The sequence below is a fragment of the Amblyraja radiata genome, chromosome 11, assembly GCF_010909765.2.
Source record: "Amblyraja radiata isolate CabotCenter1 chromosome 11, sAmbRad1.1.pri, whole genome shotgun sequence".
In the NCBI taxonomy this organism is placed as follows: Eukaryota; Metazoa; Chordata; class Chondrichthyes; order Rajiformes; family Rajidae; genus Amblyraja; species Amblyraja radiata.
The window spans coordinates 63554843-63579886 of record NC_045966.1 but is presented as its reverse complement, the minus strand read 5'-3'; the positions used below and the strand labels follow the sequence as shown (position 1 = coordinate 63579886).

The window sequence follows — 25044 nt, the reverse complement described above, 5'->3', positions numbered from 1 at the left end:
AAAGCAGAGGGTTAAGGTGGAAGGACCATATTCAGGTTGGAAGTCTGTGACTTATAAATAAATGACCTGGACATTAATGAATCACTTGCACCTCCTCCAATCTCATCTACTGGTTCCAGGTGTCAACTCCTGTACATCGGCGAGACCAAATGCAGGCTCGGCGATCGTTTCGCTGAACACCTCCGCTCAGTCCGCCTTAACCTACCTGATCGCCCGGTTGTTCAGCATTTTACCAGTCTTACTGTCTCCGACTACATTCTATCTCTGTCCCACCCACTCCCAACATCAGTCTGAAGAATGGTCTCGCCCATTCCTTCTCTCCAGAAATGCTGCCTGTCCCACTGAGTTACTCTAGCATTGTGTGTCTGCCTTGGACATAAATGGAGACGGGTTGGTTAGTAAGTTTGCAGTTGACACCAAATTTACTGGGGTTGTGGTCTATGAGGAAGGCTGTCAACATATATGTGGGATTTAGATCAGCTACACAAATTGGTGAAATTGCAGATAGAGTTTAATCTAAGTATGAGAAGCTACACATTGGGAGGCCAAATGTAAGGAGAAAATATACAATTAATGGCATGTCCCTAAACAGCATTGATGTACAGTGGGATCAAAGTCCACAAGCCCCTGAAAATGACAACACAGCAGAAAGACTGGTAAAGAAGGCACATGGTATGCTTGCCATCATCAGTCAGGGCATTAAGTAAAATAATTACTGGGGTTGTGGTCTATGTGGTCTATGTGGTCTATTAGGACATTAAGTAAAATAGTCAGGATGTCATGATGCAGCTTTATCGGACTTCGGTTAGGCCTTATTCGGATTATTGCTTGCCAGAAATATGCCTCAATTAGGAAGTATTAGCTCCAGAGAGACGGATCGAAGTATATAACTATGAGAGGCGTAGGGAGGGTAGACAGTCAGAACCTTTATCTCAGGATGAAAAATAAAATACTAGGGGCATAGCTTTAAGGTGAGATGGGCAAAGTTTAAAGGAAATGTGCAGGGTAACTTTTCTTACACCAAGGGTGGAGTATTTGGAACGTACTGCATGAATGGTGCTTGTGGCAGATACAATAGTGTCATTGAAGAGACTTTTAGATAGGCACATGGATATGCAGGGCAAGAAGGAATTGTGGATTATATGTAGGTAAATAGGAGTCTTGGCATCATGATTGGCAAGGACCTTGTGAGCCAGAGAGCCTGTTCTTGTGCTGTACTGTTCTATAATCAAACATTCAACATCGTTTTATGAAAGCTAAAACACTTGGAGCCGTAGAGTGATACAGTGTGGAAACAGGCCCTTCGGCCCAACTTGCCCACACTGGCCAACATGTCCCAGCTACACCAGTCCCACCTGGCTGTGTTTGGTCCATATCCCTCCAAACTTGTCCAACCTATGTACCCGTCTGTTTCTTAAATGTTGGGATAGTCCGAGCCTCAACTACCTCCTCTGGCAGCTTGTTCCATACACCCACCACCCTTTGTGTGAAAAAGTTGCCCCTCAGATTCCTATTAAATCTTTTCCCCTTCACCTGAACCTATGTCCCCTGGTCCTTGTTTCCCCCACTTTGGGCAAGAGATTCTGTTCATCTCTCTTATTCCTCTCATGATTTTATACACCTCTATAAGATCACCCCTCATCCTTCTGCGCTCCAAGGAATAGAGACCCAGCCTACTCAACCTCTCCCTATGGTTCAGACCCTCTAGTCCTGGCAACATCCTCGTAAATCTTCTCTGAACCCTTTCAAGCTTGACAATATATTTCCTATAACTTGGTGCCCAGAACTGAACACAATACTCTAAACTCTTAAATACTCTATCTCTACTATTGACAAATGTAATTAAATTTTGGAGAATTCAGGAGTTCATAAAAGGAAACAGAAAGATGTAATACATGTGCATTTCCAAAAGGCATTTGACAAATGGTGACATAATAGGCTGTTTAGCAATAAGGAATTTTGGTACAGATGCATCTATAGCACTGAGCAGAGGTCAAGAGGCAATCTAAAAGATTCCCCAGGCTAATTAAATAAGAAGATTGCCCTATCAAGGAAGGCTAAACAGTGTGGATTTGGATATCTTGAGATGATCTGAATCAAACATACAAGGTCCCATGGGGGCATGGAGCTGTGTGAATGTTGATATGCTCCCATAGTGAGAGTGCCATGAACAAGGGTATTGAAAAGGTTTGCAGAATTTTTTTCTCTCAGTGAGAAGATAATCTCTGGAATTCTCTGCCCCCGAGGGTGGTGGAAACCAGATCATTAGATATATTTCAGATGTAGATGAACGTTTAAAGGGATTAAGGAACTAAGTGTTGTAGAGAACTGGCACAAAGAAGTTGAGGCCAGAATTGATCAGCCATGATCATACTGAATAGCTGGGCAGGCTTGAGGGGCCTGGTGGCTAACTCCTGCTGATTCATTGTGTTCTTATAAACAAATGCAATATTTAATCTTTCACTTCCATTGCAACATCACAAAATACCTCACTTTATAGGAAAAGTAATAGTACTCCTCACATTAGAAATAGTACCTCACATTATAGGAAAAGTAAAAGTAATTTGACCCCAAATGAAACTTCTGCTATTCAATATAAGTGTGGCTGTTAGTTTACTACTGCGTCACTCTCCTGCAGAAACTTCACATCCCTTGATTGGGTTGATATCCATACCCTAAAACTCAGGAAATGATCCTCAATGCATTCTTGGATAGATTCCAAAGATTTGCTGTCCTCTCGATTGAAGAAATTCCTTTCCATTTCAATACTGAATGACTGACTTCCCGGTCTGAGATTGCGACCCCAGTTCACAACATGCCAGCCGGAGGGAATATCATCCATGCATCTGCCCCTGCGTGAATTCTCTATATTTCAATGAGGTCCCCACTAATTCTTCTAGAATCCCAAATCAATACAACTGCAAGCACAATCTGCTCAATACCTCTTCATATGCAACAGGCAATCCAGTCAGTAAATTGGCAAGCTGCAATTAATGGGGTGCCACCAGGATTAGTGGCAGAATCTCAGTTATTTCTAATCTATATAATGACTGAGTTTGCCACAATAAGGAGTGTGTAAAGGACGGGCGGGCAAGATGATGGCAGATTAAGCATAATGTAGGAAAGCCAGAGCGTGGTATCGAAACCTGTGCTCCTCTCTGCTCCCCAGCAGCTTTGGCAGAAATGCAGTAAACACAAATGTGGAATTTCACTGGTGCGAAGTGAATAACTGCCATGATATTAAGATAGTGCTCAACTGAATGTGGCATTGATCAGCCATGTTACAGCAAAGTTAATGAGCATCAAAATACTTCTTACATTCAAATCAAACAGTCACAAAGGAGGATGGTGGTAGTTTAAGGTCCCAGCCATAGGACATGGCTGCAGCAACTCCTCAGGACAATGCTCCATTTTCAGCTGCTTCATGAATGATCTGCCCACAGTCATTAGATTGTAAGTGCCAGAGTCTGATGAGTACATAATATCCAGTTCAGACAAAACTCCTCAGAGATGGCATGTAGAACAGCATTCATGCAGCACAAGTACTAAGAAATAACTGTCTTCAAGAGGGCCAATAACATTTACTTAGGGACCAGAGGGAGAACTAATAATTTAGGTGAATTAGCCACATAAAGTGTGTCTATAAAAAAACGTCTGAGGCATCCTGTGCCCATCGCACTTGGAACAGGTGACATACCTCTTGACCCACCTGCCTAGACAAGTGTTTCTACATTAACACTGGGGTAGCACGGTGGCGCAACGGTAGTGTTGTTGCCTTACAGCACCAGAGACCCGTGTTCCATCCTGCGGATGCTATCTGCACGGAGGTTGTACTTTCTCCCCGTGAACGAGTGGGTTTTCTCCGCCTTCTACACGCCAAAGTAATACTGGTTTGTAGGTTAATTGGCCTGGGTAAAAAATTGTAAATTGTCCCGAGTGTGGAGGATACTGTTAGTGATCGCTGGTCGGTGCAGACTTGGTGGGCTGTATCTCTAAACTAAACTCAGTTCATTATGATCCAGGATAAATATGGCCCGAGCTTGCCCAATCTTTCCCTATAATCACTCCCTCGAGTCCTGGCAACATCCTCATAAATCTTCACTGCATTTTGACCCAGCTTAATGGCACCTTTCCTGGAACAGGGTGAACTGAACACAACACGCTAAGCGCAGCCTCACCAACATCTTGTAATACTGCAAGATTACATTTCGACTTCCATACTCAATGCCCTTGTTGTTGAAGGCCAGCATGCTGAAAGTCTTCTTCACTACCCTGTCTTTTTGTGTTGCCACTTTCAGGAATTTTGTGCTGTACCCCTCATCCCCATGTTCTACAACATTTCCCAGGTCCTCATTGTTCACTGTTAAAGTCCTAACTCGGTTTGACACCCCAAAAGTAACCTTGCACTTATCCGAATTAAACTCCATTTGCTATTTGCTATTACATCAGGGTCCTGCTGTAATTCTTGATAACCTCCTTCACTATCTACAATACCACCTATTTTAGTGTCACCTGCAAACTTGCTAACCATGCCTTGTACATTCTCATCCAAACCGTTGATTTAGATGGCAAACAACAAAGGGCCTGATATGACCCCTGAGACACACTATTCGTCACGGGATCCAGTCTGATAAACAACCTTCCATCAATACCCGCTGCTACCTATCATGCCAATTGTGTATCTAATTGGCTGACTCTCCCAGGATTCCATGTGATCTAACCTTCTAGAACAGCCTACCACGAAAAAGCCTATAAAGACTACATCTACCACCTTACGGTAGACAAAAGTGCTGGAGAAACTCAGCGGGTACAGCAGCATCTATGGAGTGAAGGAAATAGGCAACGTTTCGGGCCAAAACGTTGCCTATTTCCTTCGCTCCATAGATGCTGCTGCACCCGCTGAGTTTCTCCAGCACTTTTGTCTACCTTCGATTTTCCAGCATCTGCAGGTCCTTCTTAAACATCTACCACCTTACCCTCGCTGAGCTCTTGGTTAAGCAACTCTAACTCAAACAACTCTCTGGGTTTGGAGAATTCCCAACCCTCAAAGCAAATTTTATGCTACCTAAAACTGAAATTACCCCTTACTTCAAAATAATGCCCCTAGTTCCAAATAATTTCACTGTTAAAACGCCCTCTCAGCATCCACCCTGCTCCCCACCCTTAAACGTTATGCTTCAATAAACTGACCCTTTATTTTCCTTATCGCAAATGAGTACAGACCCAGCCCTGCGCAACCTTCACATGCCCTCTTTCATTCCATGAGTTAATTCAGTCAAGCTTTTGTGCGCTGCCTTCAATCCAAGTATATAATTCCTTAAATATAGACTCAAATTATACATAGAACTCCAGGTAGTCTCCATACTTTGTACAATTGCATTAAAACTTCCTATTATCATGCTACATATGGTTTGCAAAGACCAACATCCCATTAACCTTCCTAATGACTTGCTGTATCTGCCTGGAAATCCCTTTGTATTTCAAACATTACCACCTACAGATCCTTTTGTACAATAACATTCTGCAGATTCACTCTACTTAAATAATAATTTACTTTTTCATTCTTCCTTTTAAAGCAGATAACCTTGCATGTTTTTGTTTCTATTCCATCTGCCAATTTCTTGCTTACTCACTTAACCTGTCTATATTGCTCTGCAAGCTCTGTCTGTCCTCACAACTTGCTAATCTTTGTATCATTGGCAAGTTTGATTTTGTCCTTCCCTTTCAACCTTGTCCTTAATAAATGTACATTGGCCAAGCACTGGCACCAAGGCATCCCACTAGTTACTGATTACCAACCTGAAAGTGACCCATTTAGACAGTTGCATGAACAGGCAGGGAGAGAATAGAGGGATACGATCCATGTACAGACAGATGGAAAGAGTGCAGGTTGGCACAGACATGATGGGCCAAAGGGCCTGTGACATTTTGTTTCATTCTCACTATGTTATCTGTTCGTCACTCCATACTAATATACTATCCCTGACCATGTGCATTCTTTATCTTGTTCAGCAACATTTTGCAGCAGTTTATCAGCTGGAAAGCTTAAAAATTGAGGCATAGGGTGGGACCCAGAACATTGGGTAGGGAGCCAAAATCATATCTAGCAAATAGAACAGGCAGGTCCAGTGGGCAGAGCAGTCAGAGGCCAGTGTACATAAAGCATTATATGACTGGTAGATTTAACCTCGTTGACTTTGATGCAAGGAGTCGCACAGATAATGCGGATGGCTGAGAGCATGGATCAGCACATGGCACTGCAAAATTGTGCAATCACAGAAATGTAATTCAGGGAATGGCAGATCAATGTTCTGGGATATACAAGTTCCAGGCGTGATGGGTGTGGGGCAAGCAAAAGGGGGGCATTGCACTACTAACCAGGGAGAACATTATGACAGTACTTAGGGCGGACATGCTGGAAGGATCAGCCAATGAGGTTATACATGTAGATCTTAGAAACACATAAAGGACAATCAATTTGAAGAGGTTATACTTAAGGTCTCTCAAGTCCACGGGAATTAGAACAAATCTGCAGGCAAATGGGTGGCACGACAACAGGGTTATGCTGATCGGGCGTTTAACTTTCCAAATATTGACTGGCATTGCTTTAGTGCATAGGCCTTAAGTGGGTGGAATTAGTAAAGTGCATTCAAGTGGGGTTTTTAAAGAAGCATGTAGGGAGACCTACTGGGAAGGGACTACATACAATCTTGCTCGTATATACAATAAAGGGCAGGGACCTCAGGAGTGTAGGTACAGAGAGACCTTGAGTTGCAGAGGGCTGAAAACACCATTTGGAGCACACCAACCAAATGTGCTTTCACGGTACCCATCATATTTTTAACACTTGACCTGTAGTTTACAATACCTAGGCATTTCAAGTGTGCTCATCTAGGTACTCTTACATGCTACTCACAACTCTGCTCGTCCCATTTCTGTGCCGCACAACAGAACTGTATTCTGGAAATCCAGTACAATGAATGGCTCCTCTGCCCCCTTCCACCCCGTAACATCCTCACAGAATTAAATTCGATTCAAATTTGACAAATATGATTATCCCTTCATACTCTCATCTTGACCCTGGTTGCCTTATGATTTATTAAATAGCACAATCTCTATAGAAATAGATATTAGTATTTTCCCAATGCCAGGCATTAGACTAATTGGTCTAATTTTATGCTTTCTGTCCCAGTCCTTTCATTAATAACAACAATAAAGGCATTCAATTCAATTCAATAAGTTTGTGGTGTTCCAATCCTCTCTAGATTCCAGAGTTTTTGCATGCTTGTACTCCGTCAGTAGTCACTTCCTTTAAAACCCTAGCATGCAGGCCACCAGACCCAGGTGATTTGTTTCTAACAAAAGAAAAGTACCAGGCGAACTAACTGGCCTTCAACATCATCAGTTTGCTTTGTACTTTTCAAATAATAAAGATTTTTTAAGTTCCTCCTCTCCTATAGCTCCCTTTATTACTTAACACAAAGGTGTGACTTTGTTCCACCAGGAAGAACAATCCAACATAATTATTTAGACGGTAAACAAAAAAGCTGGAGAAACACAGCGGGTGAGGCTGCATCTATGGAGCGAAGGAATACGCGACATTTTAGGCCGAGACCCTTCTTCAGACTGAAATTTTTCTTAATTATTTAGAACTTCTGCCATTTATCAATTTCCCATTATTAATTCTGAAGAAGGGTTTCGGCCCGAAACGTTGCCTATTTCCTTCGCTCCATAGATGCTGCTGCATCTGCTGAGTTTCTCCAGCTTTTTTGTGTACCTCCCATTATTAATTGCCTAGTCTCCAAGTCATCAATGTTTCCTTTAACTACTTTCATCGTCTTTATATCTGATAGACATCCTTAATGTTATTACATTATTTGCAGGTTACTTTCATAACTTGGCCATTATTCATTAAATGTTCTTAAACTTCTGTCCTACCACTAATCTTCACAACACTGAATCCCATTAAAAAAAAAAATTATACAATGTTTAACCTCCTTAGTTAGGGTTCTTCTGCAGTACCTGTCAGAAACCACAAACTCTACCATCAAGAAAGATAAGGGCTGCAGCTCTATGTGAAAACCAACCAACTAAAAGAGTCAGAATCCATGCTGACCATCATGTGCCGATCTACACTTAGTATGTTAATTGGCTTGGTAAATGTAAAAAATGTCCCTAGTGTGTGTACGATTCTGTTAATAATAGTGTTAATATGTCGGACCGCTGGTCGGTGCAGACCCGGTGGGCTGAAGGGCCTGTTTCCATGCTGTATCTCTAAACTAACATTAAACTAAACTACACTAGCTCCATTTATCAACACACAGTCAATAGTTGTCTGTGCCTTGGTGATTCAGGTGTTCATTTGATATCTCCACCTTGCATTAGACAGCAAAAGTACCCCTACAAAAGTCATAAAGCCATTTAGAATGGAGATGAGGAAAAACCTTTTCACCCAGAGAGTTGTGAATCTGTGGAATTCTCTGCCTCAGAAGGCAGTGGAGGCCGATTCACTGGATGCATTCAAAATAATTAGATAGAGCTCTTAGGGCTAGCGGAATCAAGGGATATTGGGAGAAGGCAGATACGGGGTACCGATTGTGAATGGTTAGCTATGATCACATTGACAATAGGTGCAGGAGTAGGCCTTTCGGCCCTTTGAGCCAGCACCGCCATTCACTGTGATCATGGCTGATCATCCACAATTGGTACCTTGTTCCTGCCTTCTCCCCATATCCCTTGACTCCGCTATCTTTAAGAGCTCTATCTAACTCTCTCTTGGAAAGCATCTAGAGAATCGGTCTCCACTGCCTTCTAAGGCAGCGAATTCCACAGATTCACAACTCTCTGGGTGAAAACCTTTTTCCTTGTCTCCGTTCTAAATGGCCTACCCCTTATTCTTAAACTGTGGCCCCTGGTTCTGGACTCCCCTAACATTGGGAACATGTTTCCTTCTAGCGTGTCCAATCCTTAATAATCGTACACGTTTCAATATGATTCCCGCTCATCCTTCTAAATTCCAGTGTATACAAGCCCAGTCACTCCATTCTTTCAACATATGACAGTCCCACCATCCCGGGAATTAACCTCGTGAACCTACGCTGCACTCCCTCAATGTCCTTCCTCAAATTCGAAGACCAAAACTGCACCCAATACTCACTAAGTGTGGTCTCACTAGGGCCCTGTACAACTGCAGAAAGACCTCTTTGCTCCTATACTCAACTCCACTTGTTATGAAGGCCAATATCCCATTAGCTTTCATCACTGCCTGGTGTACCTGCATGCTTACTTTCAATGACTGATGAACAAGAACACCCAGATCTTGTTGTACTTCCCCTTTTCCTAATTTGACACCATTCAGATAATAATCTGCCTTCCTGTTCTTGCCACCAAAGTGGATAACCTCACATTTATCCACATTAAACTGCATCTGTCATGCATCTGCTCACTCACCCAATCTGTCCAAGTCACCTTGCATCCTAAGAGCATCCTCCTCACAGTTCACACTGCCACCCAGCTTTGTGTCATCTGCAAATTTGCTAATGTTACTTTTAATCCCATAATTTAAATCATTAATGTATATTGTAAATAACTGTGGTCCCAGCACCGAGCCTTGCGGTACCCCACCAGTCACTGCCTGCCATTCTGTTAATCCCGACTCTTTGTTTCCTGTCTGCCAACCAATTTTCTATCCATGTCAGTACCCTACCCCCAATACCATGTGCACTAATTTATCCCACTAATCTCCTATGTGGGACCTTATCAAACAAAGGCTTTCTGAAAGTTCAAGTACACTACATCCACTGGCTCTCCCTTGTCCATTTTCCTAGTTACATCCTCAAAAAATTCCAGAAGATTAGACAAGCATTATACCCCCTTCGTAAATCCAGGCTGACTCGGACCGATCCTGTTACTGCTATCCAAATGTGCCGCTATTTCATCTTTTATAATTGACTCCACCATCTTCCCCACCACCGATGTCAGGCTAACTGGTCTATAATTCCGTTTTCTCTCTCCCTCCTTCCTTAAAAAGTGGAATAACATTAGCTACCCTCCAATCCACAGGAACATATCATGAATCTATAGAACATTGGAAAATGATCACCAATGCATCCACGGCTTCTAGAGTCACTTCCTTAAGTACCCTGGGATGCATACCATCAGGCCCTGGGGATTTACCAGCCTTCAGTCCCATCAGTCTATCCTACACCATTTCCTGCCTAATGTGAATTTCTTTCTGTTCCTCCATCACCCTTGGTCCTCTGGCCACTAGTACATCTGGGAAATTGTTTGTGTCTTCATTGGTGAAGACAGATCCAAAGTACCCATTCAACTCGTCAACCATTTCCTTGTTCCCCATAATAAATTCACCTGTTTCTGTCTTCAAGGGTCCAACTTTGGTCTTAACTTTTTTTTCCTCTTCACATACCTAAAGAAGCTTTTACTATCCTCCTTTATACCCCATATAATGGCGGTGCTGGCTCGATGGGCCGAATGGCCTACTCCTGCACCGATTGTCTATGTATCTACGTCCATTAAATAAAAGGCACTTTCAATCTGCTTCAAAATCCCACAAATGAACAATGATCTTGAGACAAAGTGTTCAAAAGGGAACTGCAGATGCAGTCTGAAGAAGGGTTTCGGCCCGAAACGTCGCCTATTTCCTTCGCTCCATAGATGCTGCTGCACCCGCTGAGTTCCTCCAGCAATTTTGTGTACCAATGATCTTGAGACACCTCCCAATTGTCAAATAGACTAAAAGTTGCCCTATGATTTTTCATTATTCTTGCCATGGCACAAACTTTCTGACTTTGATTAATCAATTTAATCTGCTGCAAATGGGACCACAATCATAAAGCCTTTCTATCATGCATATTGTTAACCGTGTTGGTAATTCCAAAATCATTCATTTATGAACGAGTTTTTTCAGGAGTATAAGATATTGTAAAACACAATTTAAATGTAAAGCCTTCTCCCTTTGCAAACCATAACACAACTCATGATGCCTTGATTCCAGACCAGCAGTATGAATATGAAAAGGATCACATCAAACCTTTGTCTCATCATTCACTAAGGATCTGTATTCTCTGATTAATAAATCAAACAGCATATTTAAATATTCAGATCAAGTAGGAGGGGCAAGATAGGCAGCAAAGAGCACGTTAGGCTGCATAACCACATCATCATAAATAAATCAAGTTTTATCCTTCTTTGGTTTAGAGTCAAATTCGTGGAAACAAACAGAATATGTAGGTAACGGGATCGTTAGCAAAGAAGTGACGAGGACGTTCTGTAGTTGAAGGATAGGGCAGGAAGGACAGGGTGGTGAATAGAGCAGGTTAGAGGAAATGGGAGGTATGTCAGAAGCCAGGGAGATGGAGACGGGGAGAAGTGAAGTGGCCAGAATAATTGGGGGGGAAGGAATCGTGATGGTCAGGGGAATGTAGCGGCCACAGTAACTGGAAGAAGAGGTGTATACAGTGGCCGGGGAAATGACAGACGGTGGGAGAATGGAGGAGTGGCCGGAATAATGGCATGGCGTGTAGACTCAAAATACTGGAGTAACTCGGCGAGTGAGGCATGGAGAGAAGGAATGGGTGACGTTTCGGGTCGAGACCCTTCTTCAGACTGAAGGCATGGCAGGGGAGGGGGCTGGATCCTGTATTTCCCGCCTGGGCGGCGGAGGGGGGGGGGGGAGGTAGTGCTGTCCGGGAGCCGGCCAGGCCCCGGGCCTCTCACGTGTGGGGTGGTGGGCGGAGCGGCAATGGTCCCGTACCCCAACGCTGAGCTCCACCCATCCACCATCTGCGGCCCTGCCCTACCCGACACGACCCGTCCTGCCCCAGCCCGCACCCACCTGGCTCGGCCTCCACGCCGCTCCCGCTCACTCTCCGGGTCCACGGGTTCACCTTGGGCGGCGGTGCTTCAACGAACTCCATCCTGCGGGCGCTGGCGGCCCGCGGCTCCTCAGGGCCGTCCCCGGCCTGCCCCGTGGGCTCAGGCCCGGCGTCGGGCCCAGGCTGTGCGGCAGGCCCGGAGTTCGGCGTGCTGCCCTCGCTGGCGGGAGCCGGCTTGATCCACGGGTTCACCTTGGGTGGCGGCGCTGCCATCAGGCGCTTGGCGGCGGCCTGCGTGTCGGCGGGCTCGGGGGCCGGGCCGGCGGCGCGGTGAGGCGGCGGCAGACTCTGCACCTGTGCGGCCATGGCTGCGGCTCGGCCTGCGCTCCGTGTGGCGGGGGCGCGCACGCACGCACGCGGCGCCGGGCGTCATCGGCGTAAGCGCACCGCCCCATGACGTCACGCGGGGGGGGGGGCGCCGTCCCCTGACGTCACTCGGCGTGCGCGCCACGGTCTGGCGTCAACGGGCATGCGCGCACACGTCGTCCACTCCCGTCGCCGGGCGCGCTCGTAGCGCACAGGCCTTAGCCTCCCCTCCCCGGGCCCCGCACCCCACACCGCCGGTAGCCTCCCCTCCCCTCCCCGCACCCCACACCGCCGGTAGCCTCCCCTCCCCTCCCCGGGCCCCGCACCCCACACCGCCGGTAGCCTCCCCTCCCCTCCCCGGGCCCCGCACCGCCGGTGGCCTCCCCTCCCCGGGCCCCGCACCCCACACCGCCGGTAGCCTCCCCTCCCCGGGCCCCGCACCGCCGGTAGCCTCCCCTCCCCGGGCCCCGCACCCCACACCGCCGGTAGCCTCCCCTCCCCTCCCCGGGCCCCGCACCCCACACCGCCGGTAGACTCCCCTCCCCGCACCCCACACCGCCGGTAGCCTCCCCTCCCCTCCCCGGGCCCCACACCGCCGGTAGCCTCCCCTCCCCTCCCCGGGCCCCGCACCCCACACCGCCGGTAGACTCCCCTCCCCGGGCCCCACACCGCCGGTAGCCTCCCCTCCCCGGGCCCCGCGCTGCCGGTGGCCTCCCCGGGCTCCCTCCCTCACTCTGTTCAGCCGGGCCGGTCGCCGCGTTCACTGTCATCTGCAGTGTTCGGGGAAGTCCATGTACAGTGAGAATCGTGCAGCAGCATCACAGGGACAGAGACAACACATATTATACATACATTCCAGATGACAGTGGAAAACGATTGCTAATACAGGACATCAATTCAAGACACAGTCAGAATACAAGCCCTCGGCAGTGCAAGAGGTGGTCCAGACTCCGGACTGGTCTGTTGCCGAGGTGGGATCAGCGTTAGACTGGTCCGTTCAAGATGGTTGCAGGAAAGTAGCTGTTCTTGAACCTGGCGGTGTGGGACTTATTGTTGAGTGTAAAGATTGGGGTGTATGTTACAGTTGTACAGGACGTTGCTGAGGCCGCAATTGGAGTATTGTGTTCATTGTAGGTCTCCCTGCCAAAGGAAGGATATTGTCGAGCTGGAAAGAGTGAAGAAAAGATTTATGACTGTTGCCAGGACTCGAGGGCCTGTACTATAGGGAGAGATTGGGCAGGCTGAGCGTTTATTCCTTGCTGCACTGGAGGATGAGGGGTGATCTTATTGAGATGCATAAGATCATGAGGGGAATAGATAGGGAAAATACACAGTCTTTTACCCAGAGTAAGTGAATCAAGAACTAGAGGACATAGGTTTAAGGTGAGAGGGACAAATTTTAAACTTTGAGGGTAGTGGGTATATGGAACTAGCTGCCAGAGGAGGTAGTTGAGACATTTAGTATAAGGACATGTTGAAACATTTAGACAGCTGCATGGATAAGTATGGTTTAGACTAGAGGGATATGGCCAAATGCAGGCAAATACGACAAGTTTAGATGGGGCATCTTGCTCGGCATGGATGAAATCAGATGTGTTGCTGAGCAAAGGGGACAACAGAGGAATGAGGGAGGAGCTGCCAAAGTTGACTGGAAAGGGACCCTAGCAGGAATGACGGTGGAACAGCAATAGGAGGAATTTCTGGGAATAATTCGGAGGATGCAGGATCTTTTCATTCCAAAGAGGAAGAAAGATTCTAGGGGGCGAATTAGGTCACTGTGGATGACAAGGGAAGTCAAGGACAGTATAAAACTAAAAGAGAAGTCGTATACATTGCACAGATCAAAGGACATTTATTGTCATACACCAATTGGTGCAGTGTCTATCACATATGATCTTATGATTTGGGATGATTTTAGGCAAATGCTGGTGAATCTACTACAAACCCCCAATTATTAACATAATGTTCCTGTAATGTGACAACTAGAACCTTATACATTACTCCAGGTGCCGTCTAACCATTATTTTGTACAGCTGCAACGTGAAGTCCCAACTCGTGTACGTAATGCCTCAGCCTGAAATAAGGACACCAATGCCTGCCTTCACTTCAGTATCTACCTGCGTCTCCACATTCAGGAAGCTAATATGCTCCCACCCACGCAGATATCTTTGTATATCAACACTTCTCAGGTGCTTGCCATTTACTCTATATGACCCAAAATAATTTAACCTCTCTTAATGCCTCTCACACCTGTCTTGCACAGGTCTGGACCTGTTTCCCCTTTCCCCGCTCGGGACCCTTTTTAAACACAATCTTATGCAGCCTGTTCTTCCTTTATGTGTTGCCACATCATGGTCCATCTAACAACCACTTGCATATTAACCAAATCTTTAACTTTGTTCTTTTTGTACCCACTTCACAACTTGCCTTTCTCCTTCGCTCCATAGATGCTGCTGCACCCGCTGAGTTTCTCCAGCATTTCTGTGTACCTTCACAACTTGATAATCCTTGTAAAAAGATGACATGTGATAGCTCTAGCAGAAAACATAATGAGAAACTGCAGAGATTCTCCAGATAAATTAAGTAAAAGTTTAACTAGGGTCAGAATAAGCCCCCTTAAGGATCTATGTGTCCAACCACAGGATGGGCTGAGTGTTAAATGGATAATGACAACTTTCTTGTAGTAGGCTGACCAGAGCTGCACACACTACTACAACTGTGGTCTCACTTCAGGGTAGTGGTGTGCTTTGGAAGATATTTTCTTTATATTTTGTCTAGCTTTTTGAGATCCAGGCCATACTAACCATTACCCATTCATACTACTTCTATGTCATCTCACTTTCCCATTCACTACTTACACCCTCGGAGCAACTTACAGAGGCTAATTACCCTACCAACCCACGTGTCTTTGGGACGTGGGAGGAAACCAGAGCACCTGGAAGAACGCACTTGGTCACAGGAAGAATGTGCAAACTTCACACAGACAGTACCCAAGGTCAGGATCGAACACTGGTCTCTAGCGGTGTCGGGCAGCAGTTGTATCAGATGCCCCACTGTGCCACCCTTAAAATGTAGGTGGTCTGATTAGGACAAAAATTTGTGGAATTGTGGATCATGAATAAGGTTGTCAAGGGACACAATAGGATAGACACAAAGTGCTGGAATAACTCAGCGGGTCAGGCAGCATCTCTGGAGTAAAAGTCTGGGTGACACTTCGGGTCCTGATCCGAAGCATCACCAATGGTATAAGCCAGCATCTGAAATTCCTTGTTTCTACAATAGAATATAGATCACTGGATTACTGCTGCTTTGCATCCTGTCCCTCTGCCAAGCTAGTTTAAATCCTCACCAGGAAGACTAGCCAACCTGCCTGCCAGAATATTGGACCCCCTCCTGTTCAGGTGCAACCCTTCGCTCATGTACTGGACGTCTCTGCCCTAGAAGAGATCCCAGTGAACTAAAAATCCGAATCCCTACCCCCTGCACCAACTCCTCAGTCATGCATTCACCTACCCTATCTTCTGATTACTACTCTCACAAGCACGGTCTACTGGGAGTATTCACTGCCTCGTGGTCCTGCATTTTAACCTTTTGCCTAACTGGTTATATCCACTCCACAGGATGTCGTCCCCTTTCCTTCCCATGTCATTTGTGTAAATGTGCACTATGACCTGTGGTTGCCCCTCCTCCCCTTGGAAATTGCTGTAGTCGCTCCAAGACATCCTGGACCCTGGGACCCCAGCATCATCTGGGTCCTGTTTGCAGTCACATAAGCTCCTCCCTCTCCCCATAACCATAGAATCTCCAGCACTCAAGCCCTGTCTGACTTCACCCTTCACTACTATGCTGCACAGCCAATCCTGATGCAAGAGACGTGGCTGTTGCTGCTTTCCCCCCCCCTAACAATATCTAAAACAACATACATGTCTGCGGGAATGACGACAGGAGATTCCTGCACTCTCTGCCTTTTCCCTTTCCTGATGACCCAGCCACTCTGCCTGCACCTCACTAAAACTCTCAAGCATAGCGGATGATCCCGACTGTCCAGCTCCCGTTCCTTTATGCAGTCAGTCAGAAGGAGGAGGACGACACTGGATGATTCTCTGAGCTCCAGAATCCTGAGGAGGATCATTCCATTGTCCTAATCGGCACCCTGACAAAAGAAGAAAGTTAAAAGGACCATGCCTCATCGACCTTCACTTCTGCTCGGCCTATTTGCCAAAGCCTCTCAAGCCCAGGCCTCAGCACTTACTCTTAATCACAGCCGCTCTCAAAAACGGCCACTCCGCTTGTGAATGCCTTCCTTTCATACACAAGGGGCTTCACTCATGAAATCTAACGGCTGTTTTAAAAATCTACAGCCCTCCTCGTCTCAGCTTCGTAATCTCTGTGGAAATGGAGGTAGTTAATAGTCAGCGTGAAAGTAAGGGGGTACAGGGCCGTGCGAGCGTATGAACTTGGTGACACAGAAACGGCTCTGGTTTCTGCTGCCACATAAATACGGGACGCCCCATCACCTGGGAGGATGCACCGACCACTGGGCGCATGATACACACCCACTCCTGCATGGGAACATAACTGGAGGGTTATACACCAGTTATATAACTCGGCCCTTGTGGCTAAGGGGATCAGAGGGTATGGAGAGAAGACAGGTACGGGATACTGAGTTGGATGATCAGCCATGATCATATTGAATGGCGGTGCAGGCTCGAAGGGCCGAATGGCCTACTCCTGCACCTAATTTCTATGTTAGGGACAAATGAAAAACAAAACAGACTGATTCCTGGGATGTCAGGACTTTCATATGAAGAAAGACTGGATAGACTCGGCTTGTACTTGCTAGAATTTAGAAGATTGAGGGGGGATCTTATAGAAATGTACAAAATTCTTAAGGGGTTGGAAAAGCTAGATGCAGGAAGATTGTTCCCGATGTTGGGGAAGTCCAGAACAAGGGGTTACAGTTTAAGGATAAGGGGGAAATCTTTTAGGGCCGAGATGAGAAAACCATTTTTCACACAGAGAGTGGTGAATCTCTGGAATTCTCTGCCACAGAAGGTAGTTGAGGCCAGTTCATTGGCTATATTTAAGTGGGAGTTAGATGTGGCCCTTGTGGCTAAAGGTATTGGGGTATGGAGAGAAGGCAAGTACAGGATACTGAGTTGGATGATCAGCCATGATCATATTGAATGGCGGTGCAGGCTCGAAGGGCCGAATGGCCTACTCCTGCACCTATTTTCTATGTTTCTATGTTAATAAGATTCTGTAGATCTGAAACATCAGCATTGATGTGAAGCAGTCTTTTTGATGGATCCAGCCAAGCTGGTTCCGTTTAGTTTATAGATACAGCATGGAAACAGGCCCTTCGGCCCACTGAGTCCACACCAACCATCAATCGCCTGTTCTCACTAGTTCTATGTTGTTAGGGGCTATTTACAGAGGGTTAATTAACCCACAAATATGCACGTCTTTGGGATGTGGGAGGTAACGAGCAGCTGGAGGAAACCCACACAGTCACAGAGAGCACCCGAGGTCAGGATTGAACCCGGGTCTCCGGTGCAGTGAGGCAGCAGCTCTACCCGCTGCGCCATTGTGACATCCATGCCTGAACAGTTGAAGCCAAGGTCGCTGTAACTGTCCAAAGCACCTGGGCCTAATAAAAGTCCAAAAATCAAAAAACTTTCTTCATCTAAGCAGTTCCAGCTAGGGAGGAGGTTTATCCTGTGGGAAGAGTGGAATACAATTTAAGACTCCCTGCACTGTTGTACCCAGCCTTCTTCACTTTCAATAGTAAACTCACCTTCCAACAACTGTTGGTATTCTGTCTCGCCTTCTTCAACTCATCACAGCTCCAGCCTGCAACTGACTGATCGGACTTGGGTGTATTGAATGAATTAATGAGTCCAGTGCTCCCCCTGCCCATGGAATATGTGATGTGGAATGAAGAGGGAACTTTGTCGGAAGGAACAGCAGATGCTGGTTTAAACCGAAGATAGACACAAAATGCTGGTTTAACTCAGCGGGACAGGAGCATCTCTGGACTGAAGAAATTGTGACATTTTGAGTCGAGACCTTTCACCCGATGGTCGCGTAACTATTTAGCATGTGGGAGTCTTGTTCGTTATCGGAACTAACCAGACAAATCACTCCACCAACTAAGAACAGACATGCACCACCACCACTGACCCCCGAGCGAAGGATCTCGACCCGAAACGTCACTCATTCCTTCTCTCCAGAGATGCTGCCTGACCCACTGAGTTACTCCAGCATTTTGTGTCTATATTCGAAGAGGGAACTTTACTCTGCATCTAATCAGTGCCCCACTTGCCCCCAGTTTGTTTATTGTGCCTGTGTGGCAGCAACTTTACTGTTTACCCCTGCTGTGCCTCATCTTGCCTCATGGAGGCTATTGTGTTTAAGAAGCTCCGGAAGGGCTACAGTCTGCTGCCATATGCTGGCAGGCAGCAGGGACTGACTCGCCCGTTACAGAGCAAGGAACCTGCCCAGAGTGGGAGCCTTGTCTGTCACCGTAAGGCAGTAACTCTACGGCTGTGCCACTGCTGCAGCTGAGACTTTGAAAACGGCACCGAAACTTGGCGATTCTCGCATATGGACTCAGTGGGTTGTTTCTATGTAATGTGTACTTAATTGGAGATTGTACTTATGTATGCCAATTATCATTCTGATCTGCATGCATAAAGAATCTCACTGTACTTTGGTACATATGATAATAAAGAACTATTGAACATTCCCACGTGGTTAAGGTTCATTCCTCTTTATTTGCTCTTTGAGTCAATGCTTGACGGGTTGAAAATTAATACTTTTCTGAACTCCAGAGTTGACATTCATTGATAACTAGTTAACATCAATACTGGAGGTCAGGGGGGGATGGGAAGGATGATTTTAATCCAGCGCTTTGTGATCGAGAACAGAACTGTGGAAGCAGATTTGGCATAGGTTGGGAGAAGGCCACTCTTCCCCTCAAGTCTATCCCTGCCAGTTACAAAATTATGGCTGACTTGATTGGAACATCAGGTCTGCATCCGTGTGAAAACCTTTCAAGGTCTGCACAGTGAAAGGGGAGAGATTGAATGAGAAAGTTAGCCAGAGGGTCAGTATAGACGAATAGTTACCAGGGAACAAGGTGCACCATATCATGGGGTTGCACACACATTCACTCCCAATTGCAGCAGCATCTTGAGCCCCGGGCTGTATGAACATGTAAATATTCAGCATCTCATTCACTGGAGAAACGTCTTTCACTTTGATCCAAGCGGTGGTGACTGAGTGCAACATACAAACAACTATTTCTGAATGCAACCCACACAAGGCTGTGCTGAGATACTTCCTGCTTCCCCTGTACGTTAACAGTTTAGAGATGAATGTACAAAGTGTAATTAATATGTTTGTAAATGAAATTACCGGTGGTGTTGAAAGTGGGGGGGGTGGTCCCAGTTATTGGTTCATTATAGCCTCGTGATCGGAGGGAGATACAATGAAAACACAGTTTTGCAAGCCTTCCCAGGAGAACATAGGTGAACAGAATCAAACCATGCACAGGATATATGGTTATAGCCACAGAGAAAGTGCAGATAAAAGAATGCAAGGGCTGCAATGACGTAGATTGGAGAAACGGAAATATATCCTCAGCTTATAAGAGGTCCATTCAAGAGTGTGATGACAATGGGAAAGAAGTGATCACTCAGTCCATGTTTAGTTTCTGCCATGAGGAGGCCAGGGCGTAAATACTGAATGCATTCCACTAGATTGATGAAGTGCAAGGGAATCATTGCTCCATTGCAAGAGTGTTGGGGTCTCTGGGTGGTGAGAAAGTGATGCACCTCCAGCGGTTCATGGGTAAGTACGTGTCACACAACGGGGAGTGGTGGGTGGACCGGGGAGACACAAAGGGAGTGATCATGATGCTGAAAGCCAAGGAAGGGAAGGTGTGCCTCGTGGGGGGGATGTTGTGGGAGCCAGGGGAAAGATGATACCTTGAATGCAGACGGGTGTGATGGAAGGGGTGGAACTGTGCTCTTGCTCTACCAGAGTGAGAGGAGGTGAGAGCAGAGGTACGGAAAATAGAATAGTTCATTCCATCTCTGTGGAACACCGAGAGCAGAAGGGCCCCAGTGACTGCCCCCCACAGTTACAGATTGAGTTATTAACTCAAGTCATGCCAGTGATGCACACATCCTAAAATATCAATACATTTTCAAACTGCTCGTCCCTCCACCCCCAATGACCCTTTGATTCTCCCCACCTTTCCCTCTTCTTCCTGGCTCTCCTCCAGCTCCTCCTCAGGGAGCACATCCACTGCGTGAAATGCTCCCACACCCCTAGAACCCCTCCTAACGTCTAGCCCTCATCTTAAACCTACGCCCTCGTGTCTTAGACATCCCCACGGTAGGAGAACGATTTTTACCATTCACCTGACCTAACTACCTCAGCATTTTACATACCATCAGCAGCCACTGCTCCATGGAAAAAACCCAACCTATCCAATACACAGCTTCCCCGTGAATCTACGCTGCACTTTCACCAGCGCAACCACATCCTTCCTACAGTGTGGCAAGCAGACTGCACACGACACTCCACATGTTGTGTAACCACATGACATATAATTCTCTGCCGTAGCCTACAGTATAAAGGCATGCATTACACTTGCCTTCTTCACCACCTTATCCACCTGTGCTTCCACTTTCAGAGATCCAGCTGTACAGCTCTCCGTATTCATCAACACTCCCCAGGGCCCAACTATTTACAGATACTTTCTACCCTTATTGGCCCTCCCAAACTTCACCACTCTCTGTTGCCAGGATGAAATTCCATCTGCCATTACTCCACTCAAATTAACTTAATTTGGAGCTACAGCATAGAAACAGTCCCTTCGGCCCACTGAGTCATGCGTTCAGAAGAATTCTATGTTAGCCCACTTTCTCACCACTCCCTACATGTTAGATTTTTTTTTACAGAGGCCCATTTGCCTACAAACCTGCACATCTTTGGGATGTAGGAGGAAACCCACGCAGTAAAATGGAGAATGTGCAAACTTCACACAGACCACACTCAAGGTCAGGATCAAACCTGAGCCTCTGGCGCTGCGAGGCAGCAGCTCTACCCACTGTGCCACCCTGACCTATATCATGCTTTAGCCTTAGACAACCTTCCTTGCTGACTACAACACCAGCGATTTTTGTACCTTCTGCAAACCTACCTATCATAACTCCTACATTCACAATGTATATCATAAGCATCAAAGATCTCAGCACCAAACCATGTTATTGGTGACAGATGTCCAATGAGAAAAGCACCCTTCCACCACGACTGTTGGTATACAATTTGTGCATTTGATTTGCCTTCCTGACCTTGATCCCATGGGCTCCCACCTTTAGAATGCCCCTGTTTTAAACCTCCTCATCACCTGCTTCTTGATTTTCCACTCATCTCAATCCCCTCAACTCATACCCCTCCTTTTCCAACCCACTGCCCTCAGTTCCCCACATACCCCTCCCCACATCCATCGCTCACACCCACCACATCCTCGTCTTTCTCCCATTCTCTGAAATTATCCCCACAATCAAAGTATTAATAGTTAATAAAGTTATAATAGTTGCTGTCCCAAAAAGCCAGCCAGCACCATCAGAGACCCACACCACCCTGGCCACACTCATTTCACCCCTGCCATTGGGAAAAAGGTAAAGGAACAGCTTGTTCCTAACAACCATCAGGCTATTGAAGAGTCCAAACTCCAAACTTCCTTGGTTGCACGAGGGACTTTGGGATTTTTTGTTTTTGCGTTATATTGATTTTTTTAAATTTACTGAACGTTTTATTTGTCTGTTTATTACATTGTATTGGGTACTTTGTTTACAAACCTGCTGCTGCAAGTATGAATTTCATTGTAGAAGTAGAGAGAGGAATCACCGAAGGGAACCAGTGAGAGAATCAGAAGAAGGTCCTGACCCAAATGGGCACCTATCCATGTTTGTCAATGATGCTACCTAACCTGCAGAGTTACTCCAGCACTTTGTGTCCTTTTGAGAATTTCATTGTTCCGTTTTGGTACATATGACAAGAAAACATTCTTGGCCCTTTTGTCTCCTTCCTGTTTCCGCCCAGTTTGAGGAAGGACATTCTTGCTATTGAGGGAGTGCAGCGTAGGTTTACAAGGTTAATTCCCGGGATGGCGGGACTGTTATACGCTGAGAGAATGGAGCAGCTGGGCTTGTACACTCTAGAGTTTAGAAAGATGAGAGGGGATCTCATTGAAACATATAACATTGTTAAGGGTTTGGACACGCTAGAGGCAGGAAACATGTTCCCGATGTTGGGGGAGTCCAGAACCAAGGGCCACAGTTTAAGAATAAGGAGTAAGCCATTTAGAACGGCGACGAGGAAACACTTTTTCTCACAGAGAGTGGTGAGTCTGTGGAATTCTCTGCCTCAGAGGACGGTGGAGGCAGGTTCTCGGGATGCTTTCAAGACAGAGCTAGATAGGGCTCTTAAAAATAACGGTCAGGGGATATGGGGAGAAGGCAGGAACAGGGTACTGATTGGGGATGATCAGGCATGATCACATTGAATGGCGGTGCTGGCTCGAAGGGCTGAATGGCCTACTCCTGCACCTATTGTCTATTGTCTGTTGTTCTATCATATTCCCCCTATCTTTGCTCTTATCTCCATTCTCTCCCTCTCCAGCCCCTCTCACTTGGTTACCCTTTAACCAGATACAGTGGCTTGCAAAGGTTTTCATACCCCTTGAACTTATCCACATTTTGTCACGTTACAACCACAAACGTAAATGTATTTTATTGGGATTTTATGTGCTAGACCAACACAAAGTGGTGCATAATTGTGAACTGGAAGGAAAATGATACATGGTTTTCAAATTTTTTTACAAATAAAAAACTGAAAAGTGTGGCGTGTAAAAGTATTCAGCCCCCCTGAGTCAATACTTTGTAGAACCACCTTTCGCTGCAATTACAGCTGCAAGTCTTTTGGGGTATGTCTCTATCAGCTTTGCACATCTAGAGACTGAAATTTTTGCCCATTCTTCTTTGCAAAATAGCTCAAACTCAGTCAGATTGGATGGAGAGCGTCTGTGAACAGCAATTTTCAAGTCTTGCCAGAGATTCTCAATTGGATTTAGGTCTGGACTTTGACTGGGCCATTCTAACACATGAATATGCTTTGATCTAAACCATTCCATTGTAGCTCTGGCTGTATGTTTAGGGTTGTTGTCCTGCTGGAAGGTGAACCTCCGCCCCAGTCTCAAGTCTTTTGCGGACTCTAACAGGTTTTCTTCCAAGATTGCCCTGTATTTGGCTCCATCCATCTTCCCATCAACTCTGACCAGCTTCCCTGTCCCTGCTGAAGAAAAGCATCCCCACAGCATGATGCTGCCACCACCATGTTTCACAGTGGGGATGGTGTGTTCAGGGTGATGTGCAGTGTTAATTTTCCGCCACACATTGCGTTTTGCATTTAGGTCAAAAACTTCAATTTTGGTCTCATCTGACCAGAGCACCTTCCTCCACATGTTTGCTGTGTCCCCCACATGGCTTGTGGCAAACTGCAAACGGGACATGGCTTTTTTTCAACAATGGCTTTCTTCTTGCAACTCTTCCATAAAGGCCCGATTTGTAGAGTGCACGACTAATAGTTGTCCTGTGGACAGATTCTCCCACCTGAGCTGTGGATCTCTGCAGCTCCTCCAGAGTTACCATGGCTGCTTCTCTGATCAATGCTCTCCTTGCCCGGCCTGTCAGTTTAGGTGGACGGCCATGTCTTGGTAGGTTTGCAGTTGTGCCATACTCTTTCCATTTTCGGATGATGGATTGAACAGTGCTCCGTGAGATGTCCAAAGCTTGGGATATTTTTTTATAACCTAACCCTGCTTTAAACTTCTCCCCAACTTTATCCCTGACCTGTCTGATGTGTTCCTTGGGGTTCATCATGCTGTTTGTTCACTAATGTTCTCTAACAAACCTCTGAGGCCTTCACAGAACAGCTGTATTTATACTGAGATTAGATTACACACAAGTGGACTCTATTTACTAATTAGGTGACTTCTGAAGGCAATTGGTTGCACTGGATTTTATTTAGGGGTATCAGAGTAAAGGGGGCTGAATACCTTTGCGCGCCACACTTTTCAGTTTTTTATTTGTAAAAAAATTTGAAAACCATGTATCATTTTCCTTCCACTTCACAATTATGCGCCACTTTGTGTTGGTCGATCACATAAAATCCTAATAAAATACATTTACGTTTGTGGTTGTAACATGACAAAATGTGGAAAAGATCAAGGGGTATGAATACTTTTGCAAGCCACTGTACTAACAATCATTGACCCAACACAGGTCCTACACTCAGTGAAGTCATGTAATGGCCTGGATTATGTTTCTCATAATTCTGGGCTGCTTGTGGCTCTGGGTGCAACGTAATCCTTGACGGTTCAAGGTTGGGAAATAGCATTTGGTGTGGTGCCAAGCTTCTGGTTTACAGAGGAAGCGGCAACACTTCTCTCTCTATCTCTCTCACTCTCTTACATCGGTATAGGGAGGTTGCACGCAGTCGAGGTCACGACCCGTGACCCGTGCTTTTGCCAGGCATGGTGGGAGGAAGAGGTTGGGGTGTCAGCCATTGACTGGGTGGGCGTAGGGAGCAGACCGTCCCCAGCTTTGCTGCAGCTGACGTTGCCCAGAGCCACGGCCCTGCTCCTCCCGGCCCCGCTCCTCCCAGCCCCGCTCCACCCGGCCCTGTGTGTGGGCGCTGCCAACCCACAGCCCCTGACAGTGCGGCCCATGTGGAGAGACAGGGCGGAGGGCGGCCGTGGCCGGACAGC

At 46.3% G+C, this 25044-nt stretch overlaps 1 protein-coding gene across 2 annotated transcripts in view; it reads right to left on the bottom strand.

The window, feature by feature from the left end:
• The window catches only part of larp1 (La ribonucleoprotein 1, translational regulator), a 147561-nt gene extending 135323 nt beyond the window's left edge, over window positions 1–12238 (bottom strand). For both annotated transcript variants that reach the window (XM_033030026.1, XM_033030027.1), the window contains exon 1: window positions 11855–12238. In XM_033030026.1, coding sequence (XP_032885917.1) covers window positions 11855–12200 — 346 coding nt within the window. In that variant the 5' untranslated portion in view covers window positions 12201–12238. The remainder of the gene's footprint in view (window positions 1–11854) is intronic.
• Window positions 12239–25044: the final 12806 nt, after the last annotated feature.